This window comes from Perognathus longimembris, chromosome 3 (genome assembly GCF_023159225.1).
Source record: "Perognathus longimembris pacificus isolate PPM17 chromosome 3, ASM2315922v1, whole genome shotgun sequence".
Taxonomy (NCBI): Eukaryota; Metazoa; Chordata; class Mammalia; order Rodentia; family Heteromyidae; genus Perognathus; species Perognathus longimembris.
The window spans coordinates 117,130,889-117,145,071 of NC_063163.1; the positions used below are offsets into that span (position 1 = coordinate 117,130,889).

Genomic DNA, 14,183 nt, shown 5'->3' on the forward strand with positions numbered 1-14,183 from the left:
TTCATAGGACAGCGTGGGACACCAGACCAAGCTTCCGGCCAGCAGGAAATTGCACTACACAGCGCGCCCAGCCCCCCACTTCCAGTCAGAAATTTGAATCCTGGTTCCGATACTTAATACTCAATGGCCACGTTTGGTTCATGTCCGTGGGGCAAAGGGGCAGATGTCACTGGTATCTAGGGGGCAAAGAGCAGAAATGCTGCTCAACTGTCTACACTGACACTCAAGACAGTTCCTGATGAATAAGAAGTTCCTAGTCCAAACACCAAGAGTATCGAGGCGTAGAATCACCACTGTGTTTTGTGCCAGAGAGATCATGTTAGCTCTGTGAATTTTGTTGATTCATAAATGACCAGGAGTCTGGAAGCCTAGAAACACAATTTGGGCCCTTGCCCCTGGAAAAGGGCAGGCTGTCCTGTTGGAATTATTTCACCTACTCCCTTCCATGTAGAGACAGCATTTTTTTTTTTTTGGCCAGTCCTGGGCCTTGGACTCGGGGCCTGAGCACTGTCCCTGGCTTCTTTTTGCTCAAGGCTAGCACTCTGCCACTTGAGCCATAGTGCTACTTCTGGCCGTTTTCTATGTATGTGGTGCTGGGGAATCGAACCCAGGGCTTCATGTATACAAGGCAAGCACTCTTGCCACTAGGCCATATTCCCAGCCCCTAGAGACAGCTTTGGTAATCTCAAAAGAACAGTGACAAAAATTCCTGAATGTAGACTCAGACAAAGATGCTCTTCCATTCAGAACTGCAGCTCCAAGCACCTGGAAGTTGGGAGCCAATTGATTAGTTCTAGCATCGAATGGCAGCTAGAAATAGAATGTTCATCTCATTCGTAAGCAACGGGGCTCAGGATTATCCCCCAACCCAGCATGCAAAGCGCTTCTCAGGGGGAGCAGAGTCTCTGGGTGGGAACCCAGCTCTGTCTTCATCCCCCCCCACCACCACCACCACCCTCAACTCCCTAACAGAAAAAGCAAAGGACACGTGCACCTGCAGCCTGGCAGAGGCCATAGCAGCCACTCAGGAAGCTGAAGGTAGAGTGCTGGGTTCTTCAGCAGAAGAGGGCAGGGCGGAGCTCGGCTAGCTGCTGCACTGGCTGGCTGGCTGGCAACAGAGAGCTGCTTCTCACTTCTGCTGGGGAAGGACAGAGAGGGAGACCACCATGGAGCATGGAAAGCGTCTGGCTGGCCTTCTCCTGGCTGTCACTCTTCTTCAAGGTAAGAGTCAGACAGAGGTTCTGGCGGGGGAGGAGGAAGGAGGCTCATGGGAAGAGGCCCTCCCCAAGGAGACAGAGATATGAAGCCAACCCTCATCTGTCACATTCAAATTCAAAGAAGGAAAGGCAAAAATGAAACCTCTTAGTATTCCTGGGTAGAGAAGAAAAGCCACGTTAACAGGGACAAAACATGGGAATCGATTAGTTAGAATCTGTTGCTGCTGCTGCCGCCATCTTAATTTTTTTTTTTAATTCAGGCAAAGAAACTGAAAGGAAAGAGTATGTATTCTCTTATTTAGAGCGGGGACTAGGAGTGTCCCCATGAAAAGCGACTCAAATAGTTGTTCAGTTGTTCAGGTGGTCAACAAGTGTGCACGAGATCCTAATATGGAAGAGTCTAGAAGGGGAAAGAAATGAAGAGAAAGCTTCTGTTCTAAGAGATGGGCTCCAGTGGCGCCATATTGAGTGTGAGGTGCAGCACAGGTGTCTGTTTGAAATATCCAACAGGAAGGGAATGAACAAGCTTGAGACCTGGAGACCAGACACAGTAAGGGTAGCCAAAAATCATAAACGCTCTTGAAATCACAAGGGGACTGTGTGATGTGTGAGAAAAGGGTTGGAAGGGTGAGGCCTGCTTTTGAGGGGTTTAATCTCCAAATAAATAAATAAGTGATCAGAGAGCTGAAACAATCAGATGAATGCAACACAGTAGAAAGCCAGGAAGTAGAGAACTTCTAGAAGAGGAGAATTTCCAAGGCTATGAAATGTTCAAGGGTGTCCACTGGCATAAGAATATATTGAAATCTTAAGTTGGTAGGAATTTGGCAAAAGAAAGGCCATGATGGTTTACATCAGGACTAGTTGCATGGTATAAGTGGAAGCCAAACGGATGGGTAGGTGGTGAAGTGGAGCAAGAATAGACTACTGTTGAAAGAAATTTGGAGAAGACAGACAAGGAGTGGTAGGGGAAGGTGAAAGTGGACTTTAAAAAAGAAATGTTTTGGGAAAGTAAAGTGGCTTAGCAGTAGAGTGCTAGCCTTGAACAAAAGGAGGCCAGGGACAGTGCTCAGGCCCTGAGTTCAAGCCCCAGGACTGGCAAAAAGAAAGAAATGTTTTTGAGGAGGAGAGAAATTTGAGCACGTTTTTTGGCTGAAGGAGAGATGGTGAGCAGAGCAAACTTGTAGAGTTGCTTTTGGAAGGGTGGAGCTGGGAGTAGAGCCAACGGCAGAGCAGAAGGCAATGTCACCCGCTGAGACAAACAGAAAACGGCATCGAGGTGGCTTCAGCCACAGATAAGCTTGTACACAGCAAGGGAGCTGCAAACCAAGGGGCCAGCACAGCACCTGTGCACTCAGAAAACCAGGTGGGAGGCCACGCCACCTGCCGAAACAGCTGGGTGCTGGCAGACGGGGGACTTGAAGAGGACTTTGAGTGTGGAGTTCTTTCCTAGAAGGGAAAAAATGAGGGGAAAAAACTGGCTAAAAGCAACAGATAATGGAAAGCTGTGTGAAACTCCCGAATGCAGTGAAAACAGCACTGAATTGAGCGATAGAAAACCCAAGCTCTGGAGACGGAGAGACAGTAGAGAGAGACCAAGTCTGTGAATACTGTATATGTTCTTGATACATTGTATATTGCATATATGTCAACCTGACCTAGACAAGGGATAGAAAAACAGGTCGTAAGATATCATAAGAGGGGCTGGGGATATAGCCTAGTGGCAAGAGTGCCTGCCTCGAATACACGAGGCCCTAGGTTCGATTCCCCAGCATCGCATATACAGAAAACGGCCAGAAGCGGCGCTGTGGCTCAAGTGGCAGAGTGCTAGCCTTGAGCAGGAAGAAGCCAGGGACAGTGCTCAGGCCCTGAGTCCAAGGCCCAGGACTGGCCAAAAAAAAAAAAAGATATCATAAGAAATGTACACACTGCCCTACTATGTAACTGCACCCTCTATGCACAACACCTTGTAAAAAATTTTATGTCCAATTAATAAAAAATAAATAAATAAATAAATAAAAATTAAAAAAAAAAACCCAAGCTCTGAATCCAGATGTCTGTAATGAGCTGGGTACATTTTACCAATGTGTCTGCCTGCTAAATTCAGTTCTCACTGCAGAATTTGTCTGCATTAATAACAAGGGCACTCCCATCACTCATTAAATTCTGTGTGTGTGTGTGTGTGTGTGTGTGTGTGTGTGTGTGTGTGTCCGTCCCAGAACTCAGGGCCTGAGCACTGTCCCTGAACTTTGTTGCTCAAGGACGGTGATCTATCACAAAAGCTACAACTCTACTTACAGTTTTCTTGCGTGGTTAATTGAAGATGAACATGGGCTGGCTTTGAACCTCAATCCTCAGATCTCAGCCTTTGGAGTAGCTGGGATCACAGGTATAAGCGACCAGTGCACAACTCCACTCATGAAATTCTAGGGGCAAATTTCTCCCCCAGCAAGTCCAGGACAAAAATCAAATGAATTCTTTATTATCACTTTAAAGTCAAGTTAATGACTACATCCAGGAGACCAGATACAGGTATTCTTATTCTAGTGAGTTTGGAACCCTCTAGATCCTGACCTCAAGTGACCATGGCAATTTCTCCAGGCATAGGAACAATCCCATAACCAGCTGAGCCACCATCTCTTCTGTCTCCACAGGTTCCGTGGTCCAGTCACAGGAAGGTAGGAGAATGGGCTGCTTTCTGTTCTCATACTCAGAGGAAATCCATGGAAACATGGCTTCCAACCACACTAGTGGCACAAGAGGGAACAGTCTGGAAAAGCTGAGGTGACAGGAGTCTGACTGCTGTTTCCTCTGTCACCAACCAAACCAGTGCTTTTCTGACTTGCTCTGGGCATCTCCCTGAAACTAAGCAATTGGCTGCCTTGTCCTTGCAGTAGAAATGGGACCCTGGGAAGGAGGCAGGTGTGGAGGTGTGTCCGGTAATGAGGGGCATGTCAGGCACACCAACTCTTGCCTCCGTGGAACGCCTGAAATTCTAGCAGGGTGTTAGAATGTGACTGGTGCGCACATTAAAGTTGGAGAAACACCAGAGGCCTCCGGTTACCTTGAGGCAGGGAGAAATTCCAAGGCAAGGTCCTTCATGAGTGGGTGCTAATGAGCTCATGCCTGTAATCCTAACTAATCAAGAGGGTGAGACCTGAGCATCATGATTCCAAGCTAGCCCTGTAAGATTTTTACCTCCAATTTACCCGTGAAAAGCCAGAAGCCATTTGAATACACAGAGGTCTGGTTCAAATGGTAGCGCACCAGCCTTGAATGAAAAAGCCAGGCAAGAGTGTGAGGCCCTGAGTTGAAACCTCAGTGTAAGCAGACACCCCCGCCACCCCCCCCCACACACACCACAAGTTCCCTAATGAGACCACTTTTCCCTTTTCAGGAAACCATTTGATCAGTGTGGATGACCATCGAGAAGATGGTTCAGCACTTCTGACTTGTGACTTGGAAGACAAAGATATCCAATGGTTCAAAAATGGGGAAATAATAAGCAATTCAAATAAAAATACATGGAATCTGGGGAGTATTATCAAGGATCCGCGAGGGATTTACCACTGTGAAAGCTCAAAGAACAGGTCAAAGCCACTTCACATATATTACAGAAGTATGTGATCCCTTACTATTCTATTTAGTATTCGGGTGAGTTTATGGTCTAGGATGGAGTTAGAAAAGGATGCTAAGCAATGATGTCGAGTAGTAGCCAATTCTCTCCCTCTCAGTGTACCCATTTTAAAAATATGACACAGCTCCCCCAGCTTCTGGGAAAAGTTAGGCCTGTAAAATGTGGTTGACTTCTGGGTGGGGCCATGGATGGCTTGGAGCAACTTGGCCCATGGGACCCTGGGAAGATGAACCCTGGTGGGAAGCGGGCTGGCAGTTGAGAGAGGTGAGCAGGACTGGTCCTTCAGTTCCACACAGTGTATGATTGTAGGCCAACAAGGACTCCCAGGACTCATCCACAAGGAGCAGTAAGAAGCATGCAGTTCTTGGAGCAGGGATTCTCTCCTGGAGAGAAGTAGTGTTGCTGGAAGACAGGAAGGTGCCCAGGAAGAGTTGGGCACCAGTGCTCATGTCTATAGGCCAAGCTACTCAGACGGCTGAAGTTCAAAGTCAGCTGGGACAGACAAATCCAAGAGATTCTTATCTCCAAATAATGAGCAAAAAAAGAAAAGAAAAACCTGCGTGGGGACGTGGTTCCACTGGTAGAGTGCCAGCCCTAAGCAGAAAACTCTAAGCAAGAGTGTGAGGTCATGAGTTCAAGCCCCAGTACCAGCACACACGCACACACACACACACACACACACACACATACACACACACACACACACACACACACACAAATTAAAGACTCAGGAATGAGAACTTTTTTTTCTTTTTTGCTAGTCCTGGGGCTTGGACTCAGGGCCTGAGCACTGTCCCTGGCTTCTTTTTGCTCAAGGCTAGCACTCTACCACTTGAGCCACAGCACCACGTCTGGCCGTTTTCCTTATATGTGGTGCTAGGGAATTGAACCCAGGGCTTCATGTATACGAGGCAAGCACTCTTGCCACTAGGCCATATCCCCAGCCCCCAAGAATAAGAACGTTTATGCCCTGAAGAAGGCTTTTCCTTCAGTGTGCCTTGTGTCCTACAGTGTGCCAGAACTGCATTGAGGTAAACATCGCCACCATCTCTGGCTTTATCTTCACTGAAATCATCAGCATTTTCTTCCTTGCTGTTGGAGTCTACCTTATTGCTGGACAGGATGGAGCTCGTCAGTCAAGAGGTAAAAGAAGTGGTATGGTGGTGCACATCTGTAATTCCAGACACTCAAGAGGCTGGCACGGAGGACTTTTGAACCCAAGGCCAGCCTGGGAAACTTACAGAACCCTGTTGTTGTTTTAAATAAACTCTGCAAGGGTGAGGATGAAATCTTGAACACTAGTAGCCCTGGGTTCATCACTCCTTAAAAAAATCAGGGTAGATAATGTGCTTCACTGAGAGATGGGCCCCTCTTAGATGCTCTGCTTCCTATCAGAATAGACCCAAATAGGACAGAGTGAGTTGACATGTGTTACTTGCATACACAGTTGTCTGACACTTGGTGTTATCAGCCTATTTCCTGACTCAAGATCCAACTCCCTAGGATTTATCATCTATCTCTTTTTTTTTGCCAGTCCTGGACCTTGGACTCAGGGCCTGAGCACTGTCCCTGGCTTCGTTTTGCTCAAGGCTAGCACTCTACCACTTGAGCCACAGCGCCACTTCTGGCTTTTTCTCTATATGTGGTGCGGAGGAATTGAACCCAGGGCTTCATGTGTAGAAGGCAAGCACTGTACCACTAGGCCATATTCCCTGCCCATCATCTATCTGTAAAAAGGGGGGTGGGTGGGGATGTGGCTTAGTGGTAGAGTGCTTGCCTCGCATACATGAAGCCTTGGGTTCAATTCCTCAGCATCACATAGACAGAAAAGATCATATGTGGTGCTGTGCCTCCAGTGGTAGAGTGCTAGCCTTGAGCTAAAAGAAGCCAGGGACAGTGCTCAGGCCCTGAGTTCAAAGCCCAGGACTGGCAAAAAAAAAAAAACCTCAAGCTTCTTTCACGCAAAAATATGCTTCTAAGAATGACCCATAGTCTGTGTGTAGATGATTCGTGTGCATTTATTATTCTATTGTGTGAATATAACGCAACCTATGATCCATTCTATCTGCATATGTATATTTTGTCCTTTTTTGCAGCTTCAGATAAGCAGACTCTATTGCCTAATGACCAGCTCTACCAGGTAAGAAATACGGAATGAAAAACAGATTATTACAATTAGTGAGGCTGAACTTTGGGATTAAGAAGAAGATACTTGGAAGATGCTATATGCATAAAGAACTGTTTAGAACACATTATGGCATTGGATAGTTGTCTCTTTGTGCAAATGGGAGAAATAAAGGAAAAGAAACTTAGAGGATATAGAGGGACACTTGACTATACACATAGCCTCCCTCTCCTCCTCTTCTTTTCACCCCTAAGACCACATAGCACCCATTCCAAGGAGTTGAATACAAAAAGCATTCAATAAACAAGTTAATTAACAGAGGATGAAAAAAATGAATTCATGACCATGTTGTCCTCCTCAGCCCCTCAAGGATCGAGAGGATGACCAATACAGCCACCTTCAAGGAAATCAACTGAAGAAGTGAGCTAAGGACTCAGAGTAGGTTCTTCTACACCCACCTAAGAATCTGTGTTTCCTGCCTCCTCCACCCCACTGCTGTGAAGTCTTGTCTTCCCTTCCCAAGCATCTACAAGGACTAGCTCGTGTGTGTGTGTGTGTGAGAGAGAGAGAGAGAGAGAGACAGACAGACAGACAAAAAATGATGATGATGATGGACTGACCGAAGTCTTTACTCAAATGACCAGAACCAGTACTGATTGCTTGCCCTAAGAAAATACGGACACTCTGAGTATCTGTAAATCTTAAAAGTAGGACTTCAAGCCATAAAAACATTAAATACTAACCTTATTAGGGTTTCTCAGAATCTATGCAATTAACATTTTTTGCTACTGAATTCTTTGTGATTAGGGGCTGTCCTGTGCATGGTAGGAGTTACAGCAGTGTCCTTGACCTCTGTGCACCAGATACCTATAATATTCCTCCTCGTGTAACAAGCAAAAATGTGTTCAGACATTTTACCATGTCCCCTCCGGGGCAAAATACCCTTAGTTAAGAACCATTGACTTATATTAATGAACCTTTCAACCAATCAGAAATTCTGACTCGGGGCTGGGAATGTGGCTTAGTGGTAGAGTGCTTGCCTGGCATGCATGAAGCCCTAGGTTCAATTCTTCAGTAACACATAATTAGAAAAAGCTGAAAGTGGCGCTGTGGCTCAAGTGGCAGAGTGCTAGCCTTGAGCAAAAAGAAGCCAGGGATGGTGCTCAGGCCCTGAGTCCAAGCCCCAGGACAGGCAAAAAAAAAAAAAAAAAAAAAAAAAATCGGACTCAATCATTGTAGCAGAAGCTTCAATCAGGAAAAGTCTGAAAACATTTTTTTTTTGTTTGTCTGACCAATCTCTTTTCTTTTCTTCGTTTCAGGTGTTCTCCCTTCTCTCCAGTTCTCAGAATCAAAGCAACATATTTTTGGAAGTGTTCCCAGCAGATTTTCAGACCTATATCGAGACTTAAGTATCACCGAGATGGAAAATCTCCTTTCAGGGCAGATTTGTGTTTTTGTCAAAATAAAAGGAAGGCTATGGTTGAAAGGGTTTGCTCAGTGGTAGAGAACTCGCAGCGTCCTAAGGGGTTGTATGGTGTTCAAGCTCGGGAGCGCCACCTATTGGTAAGAAGTTGTAAAAAGAAAATCTAAAAAGATCAAATACATATATTTTTTTAATTTTATTGAGTTTTTGTGGGTCACAATCCTCATGGTTCAAATATTCAAATATTGAGTGGGCTCAATATCCATCCACAGGCATCCAGTTGTAGTTGTCATACGTTTCTTGATTTTAATCCTTATCGCATAAAAGGCAGGCAACTATTTTTCTCTCATTTCCAATTCTTTTCCTGAAAAGTATGCCGCTTCCGTTACTTCTGCGTATCTCAATACAAACTCGTTGGGTGCGGACTATTAACACAGTTCAGATCAGAAAACTAAAATCCAGTCCAAAATGTCAATCACTGTGGCAGTCAGTAATAACCTGCACCCAACCCAAGTTGTTACTGCTGCTGGCGGGTACTGTTTCAGACCTCTATTAAAAGTCATGGAAGGTCCAACAAAACAGCCCAGCCAGGCGCCAATGGCTCATGCCTGTCACCCTAAACGCTAGCTCTTCAGGAAACTTGAGAGGTGAGGATCGCGGTTCAAAGCCGGCCCCGGGCGGGAAAGTCCATGAGATTCCGATCTCCGAGGAAGCCCCAGGAAACCGGAAGTGGAGTCGTGACTCCAGTGGTAGAGCGCCAGCCTAGAGCAAAAAACAAAACAAACCCCTCCCCGCCAATAAAAAAAAAACCTCAGGGACAGCATCCAGGCCCTGATTTCAAGCACCATGACTGGCACCAAACAAAACAAAACAAAATTTAAAAAAAAAAAAAAAAGCCTAGGACGAGCGAGCAAGTGAGAAAGCAGTGCAGAGCCGGCGATCACAACGGAGACCCGGATACCAGAACACTCAGCCCCGCCCCTTAGCCCCAGAACAAGGCCACTTCCGGCCCGCCCCCCCGGCCGGCGCGTGCGCGGTGGGTCCGTGTACGGCGTGCCCGAAGCGCCTCCGGAAAGCCGCCCCAAGCCTCCTTCCGGCGCGGAGGAGCGCTTCCGCTCGGCCTGGCGCGGGGTGATGACGCCAGCTCCGGTTGTCGCTCTAAGTCGGAAGTGGGAACCCTCTGGCCCCTGAGACTGTGAGGTGTCGTCGCCGCCGGCCCTTTAGGCCCCGGTAAGAGAGGACGTGGCTTGAGGGGAGGGGGGTCGGGGAGTCTGCAGTGGGCATTGTTCTTCCGGGCGAACGCCGGTCCTCGGTCCCTCCAGACCCCCGGTGCTTTCCCGACCCGGGACCCTCTCCTTCATGAACTTCGACCCCGTCTGACTCGGAATCCCGTCCAGTGCCCCCGCGGCTGGTGCCTCTCTGCACACGACTCTCCCCCCTCTTGGCCCTGCTCCTGGGAAAGGCCTCGGTATTGGCTTGGCGGTGTCTTTTGACTTCCCTTTCCCTACAACGTGCACCAGGCGGGTGGGGTCTCCCTCCTTCCCGCAAACCCCTTATGGAACCCGAAGGAATGAAATAAAGTAGACGACAGAACAGCCAGAGGCCAAGGAGATAAAAAATAAATAAATAAACACCAGTCGTAGTCATCAAACCAGTTGAGCACATATGGCAAGATGTTGACATTTCTGAAGGCACTCATAACTGCTGACACTCCTTCGTGTTTCCTTGGGTATAGCAAGACCGCAGCTCAGGAGAAGCTTATATTTAATGGGTGTTCCGGGACAGTTTTTGTTTGCTTGCTTGCTTGCTTCCAGAGCAAGAATGTATTTAGTCTTGCTGTCATTAACTAGGGCCCATACGGGTGACCCTCTGAGGTGAAATGAAACCCAAGAAATAAGGCTGTCTGCTTTTTTTACTTGATGAGATCTCTTAATTTGCAGATAGATGTGTTCAAAGTATTTGCTGCTAGATTGTTGTGCCCTGAATGTATTACTGATTGGAATGTATTACATACATACAAGCATGTTTAATTTCTGTTTTTATCTGATGTATGTGTTATTCACCAAAACAGAAACCTTACAGAATATGATTTAATAGAGCTTGATTTTTTTTTCCTTAGCCTAAGATCAAACCCAGGGCCACATGCACACAAGACAAATGCTGTGCCACTGATCTACACCTTCCAGTCCATAGTATTTTAGTTCAGAAATACCACTTTTACCATGTGCTTTAGGTATTTCCGTTTAAAAGTTGTCAGGTCTGATGTTAAAATATTTGTGTGTTAGGCCAGGCACTGGTGGCTCACTCTTGTAATCCTAGCTACTCAGGACGCGGAAATCTGAGGATCGCTGTTCAAAACAAGCCCAGGCAGGAAAGATGGCAAAACTTCTTTTTCTTTCTTTTTTTTGGGGGGGATAGGGCGGTCAGGTGTGGAGTTTGAACTCAGGACCTGGGTGCTGTCCCTGAGCTCTTTTGCTCAAGGCTAGTGCTGAGCCACAGGGCCACTTCCAGTTTTTGAGTGGTTGACTGGTCTTACTGGGACTTTTCTGCCCGAGCTGGCTTTGCACCACAGTCCTAAGATCTCATTCCCTTAGTAGCTACGATTACAGGCATGAGCCACTAGTGCCCAGCTTGTGAGACACTATCTCCAACAAACTACTCAAAAGAAGTCGGGAGTGGCACTGTGGCTCAAGTAGTAGAGCACTAGCCTTGATTAAACGAAGATCGGGGGCAGTGGTCAGGCCCTGGGTTCAAGCTTCAAGACTAGCACAAGGAATAAATGAAATACTTGTGTGCTCACAAAAGCTGACAGTGACCCTTAAAGGATTGACAGTGCTAGTCATGATGAAAAGGTTGAATTCAGAGTGAAATGATGGTGTAGAACTAGAGGTCGATAACTCGGATAGATGTAGAACCTTGCAGTGGGTGTGCAGAGTGAAATTTGGGGCACTGGAGGCATGGCTCAAGTGATAGAGTGCCTGCCTAACAAGCACCAAGTCCCTGGGCTCAAACCAGTCCTCACCCCACCCCCCAAAAAAGTGAAAGTTATTTTAAAGAAGACATAAAGAACCAAACCCAAAAGTTTCTAGGATTGGTGTTTGTACCTTATTGGGGTGCTGGTGACTCAATGCTTGTAATCCTAGCTACTCTGTAGGCTCTCAAGAGGATTTTAGTTCAAGATCAGCCTGGGCAGAAAAATTCAAATATTACATTGTAAGTTCATTGAACACATCTAAATTGGCTTCTCTACAAAGGTTCTCATCAAGTGATCAATCCTTTTTTTCCCCCATAGGTGGTTACCACAGTTCAGCATTTTTCTATAAAAAGAAAATATGCATGCAGATTTTGAGTACATATGAAAAAGATTAGCTTTGTGAGATAGGTGATATAGGTATAACCCTTTTCCCTCTGACAGACATTTAAGATAACAGCAAAGATTATTTCCACTCTTTGTTCCTCATGTGCTTAGATACCAAAGAACCACTGTACCTGCCTGATAAGATTGCCTCTCAAGAGAAATAGTAAAATCCATACCTTGAAGTAGGATTGTGGGCAATACTGTTAATTATAAGGGATTTTAGGAATAACTGTGTGTTAATACTGAATCACTCAGTAAATATTTACTTAGGATTTTGTGATCATAAAATATAACAACAGACACAGCAAAAAGAATGATCAGATATGAACTTGTACTCAAATAGCTTACAATCTAGCAAAGCAGATCTACTTGGGGACATAAGATAGAATATTAAAAATTAAATAGTAGAGAATTAGTCTTGAACGAAAAAGCTAAGAGACAGCACTTGGGCCCTAAGTTCAAGCTCCAGTGTGCGCGCGTACACACACACACACACACACACACACACACACGACAGGAAAGAAGGAAGGCTGGCAGGCCATTAACAAGATCTCGATAACCTTTTTGCGTTCTTCTGGAATTCACAGTACCTTGGGATAGAAGGGTAGTGGTCAGCTAACAGTCATTTTTCGTTGTCTCCACATAAATTAGTGGTGATAATTAAGCAGTGGCTATATAGAGGAAAGCCCTCAAGGATTGTTGTTAATTACAAACTAAATAGGTTATCTTCTTTCTGCCATTAAGCTTGGCAACCAAGCTTAATAAAATAAGATCTATGTAGCGGCATTTAATGGTTCAGTTCCTTGAAGTAGTAAAACTATATGATGTAGACAGAGAACTAGGCTTCTTCTGCCTAAGTCACTACAGCTCATTAACAGTATTAGCTCAGATGCAGAAAAATGACAGAGAATTTACTTCTCTTATATTCCTGTGTACTCTTTTTATAAATTTTGTGTTTTTGAGATAGAGTTTTGCTCTGTAGCCCAGGCTAGTTTCAAACTTGTGATCTTCCTGCCCCAGCCTCCCAAGTGCTGGGATTATAGGCATGCACTATGATGCTAGGCTGTCCACCCTCTTTCTAGGTTTTCATCCTTAAAGCAATCTGGTATCCTTGTAAGTAGATTGTTCATATCGTGCGTCTCTTTCTGCCTTGCTCAGGGTTGAATTTTTATTCTGTGGCCCTCTGCTCCTCAAAATGGCTACTGAGTGCACTTAGCCCTGAGTGAGGAATTATAATTAGAAGATGCAAATAAAATTGACCTCTCAGTGGAATACAATAGCTCAAAAACTATGTATGTACGTTCATATAAGACTATTGTCGACATATTGTCTAATATCGACATTACATTTAAAGCCCTAGGTGAATTTTCTTGGGCGTAGGCCACGTGGCTACTGTATATGTTCTTGGTACATTGTGTATTGTATACATGTCTACTTGACCTAGGGAAGGGAAAGAAAAACAGGGTGTAAGATATCACAAGAAATGTACACACTGCCCTACTATGTAACTGTACCCTTTTTGTACAACACCTTTTCAAAAAAAATTGTGTCTAATTAATAAATAAATTACAAAAAAAAGAAGATGCAAATAAATTCAGGTTCAGTTAGCTCCTCTAAGTATTTTTGATATGTATTTTTTCCATGTTACTCAATACACCTAACAATTGGAATTTATTTCTTGGGTATTATGAAGTAGGTAAGCAATGACATTTAGATAGACTCAAAGAAAGATTTTAGGTGAAGGAATAGCAGTTTTTGTTGAGCTTTTTTAGTTGAAGAAGTGTCCGTAGTTTTAAGCCTATAATTAGAGTGCTTAATGTATTTGAATAGCCCACAACATACAGTACAGCAAACCTGGTTCTGGTCTAAGAGTTTTTGTGTAGCTAAGGAAGTCCTAGCTTCAGTCTAGCACTGAGCTGGGGCCACCTAGTTCTCCTCACATGGATGAAAACTAGTCAGTCTGCCAGCTTAGAGATTCATGGGGATTCATAGTTCGAGTCTTATTATTGTTACATGCCTAACTGTGTTAGCTATTATATTATTGTTTCTGTCTTAAGCCTAAGCTTTTTCAAATGTATTGTATTGGAGAAATGGGAAAAGAAACTGCCTCGCTTGTGTCAGAATTGTATTGATTGCCTTTCTGACTCCTAATGCCTGTGATTTGCATAGCCCCTCCCCCTAGGTCTGGATGGAGGATATCTTAAAGTGAAATGACAGACCAGGAGAATAACAACAACATCTCAAGTAATCCCTTTGCTGCTCTTTTTGGCTCCCTGGCCGATGCCAAGCAGTTTGCTGCAATCCAAAAAGAGCAGCTGAAGCAGCAATCTGGTAAGTGGAAGAGCCAATCGTAGCAGATGACATGACCTAGAATGGAGACTCCCCAAATTAAATATTCTTATGAACTTAATTGCAATTAGAAT

At 45.0% G+C, this 14,183-nt stretch overlaps 2 protein-coding genes across 3 annotated transcripts in view; both read left to right on the forward strand.

The window, feature by feature from the left end:
* Nucleotides 1-1,166: 1,166 nt before the first annotated feature.
* LOC125347804 (T-cell surface glycoprotein CD3 gamma chain) lies at nt 1,167-8,706 on the forward strand. Its single transcript, XM_048340759.1, has 7 exons — nt 1,167-1,221; nt 3,848-3,895; nt 4,615-4,836; nt 5,866-5,997; nt 6,951-6,994; nt 7,341-7,417; nt 8,299-8,706. Exons 1-6 carry the CDS (start codon nt 1,167-1,169, stop codon nt 7,401-7,403), a joined length of 564 nt encoding a protein of 187 aa, XP_048196716.1. The 3' UTR covers nt 7,404-7,417; nt 8,299-8,706.
* An 825-nt stretch (nt 8,707-9,531) lies between these two features.
* The window catches only part of Ube4a (ubiquitination factor E4A), a 34,301-nt gene continuing 29,649 nt past the window's right edge, over nt 9,532-14,183 (forward strand). For both annotated transcript variants that reach the window (XM_048343930.1, XM_048343932.1), the window contains exons 1-2: nt 9,532-9,632; nt 13,930-14,091. In XM_048343930.1, the coding sequence (XP_048199887.1) occupies nt 13,971-14,091 (121 nt within the window). In that variant the 5' untranslated portion in view covers nt 9,532-9,632; nt 13,930-13,970. The remainder of the gene's footprint in view (nt 9,633-13,929; nt 14,092-14,183) is intronic.

Excerpts from the sequence above, each read along its gene's own strand:
- LOC125347804 (XM_048340759.1), top strand. The coding sequence starts at position 1,167 with ATGGAGCATGGAAAGCGTCTGGCTGGCCTTCTCCTGGCTGTCACTCTT. Across the intron at positions 1,222-3,847 it reads GGCTGTCACTCTTCTTCAAG|CCACCATCTCTTCTGTCTCC; the intron begins GTAAGAGTCAGA and ends TAACCAGCTGAG. Across the intron at positions 5,998-6,950 it reads TGGAGCTCGTCAGTCAAGAG|CTTCAGATAAGCAGACTCTA; the intron begins GTAAAAGAAGTG and ends CCTTTTTTGCAG.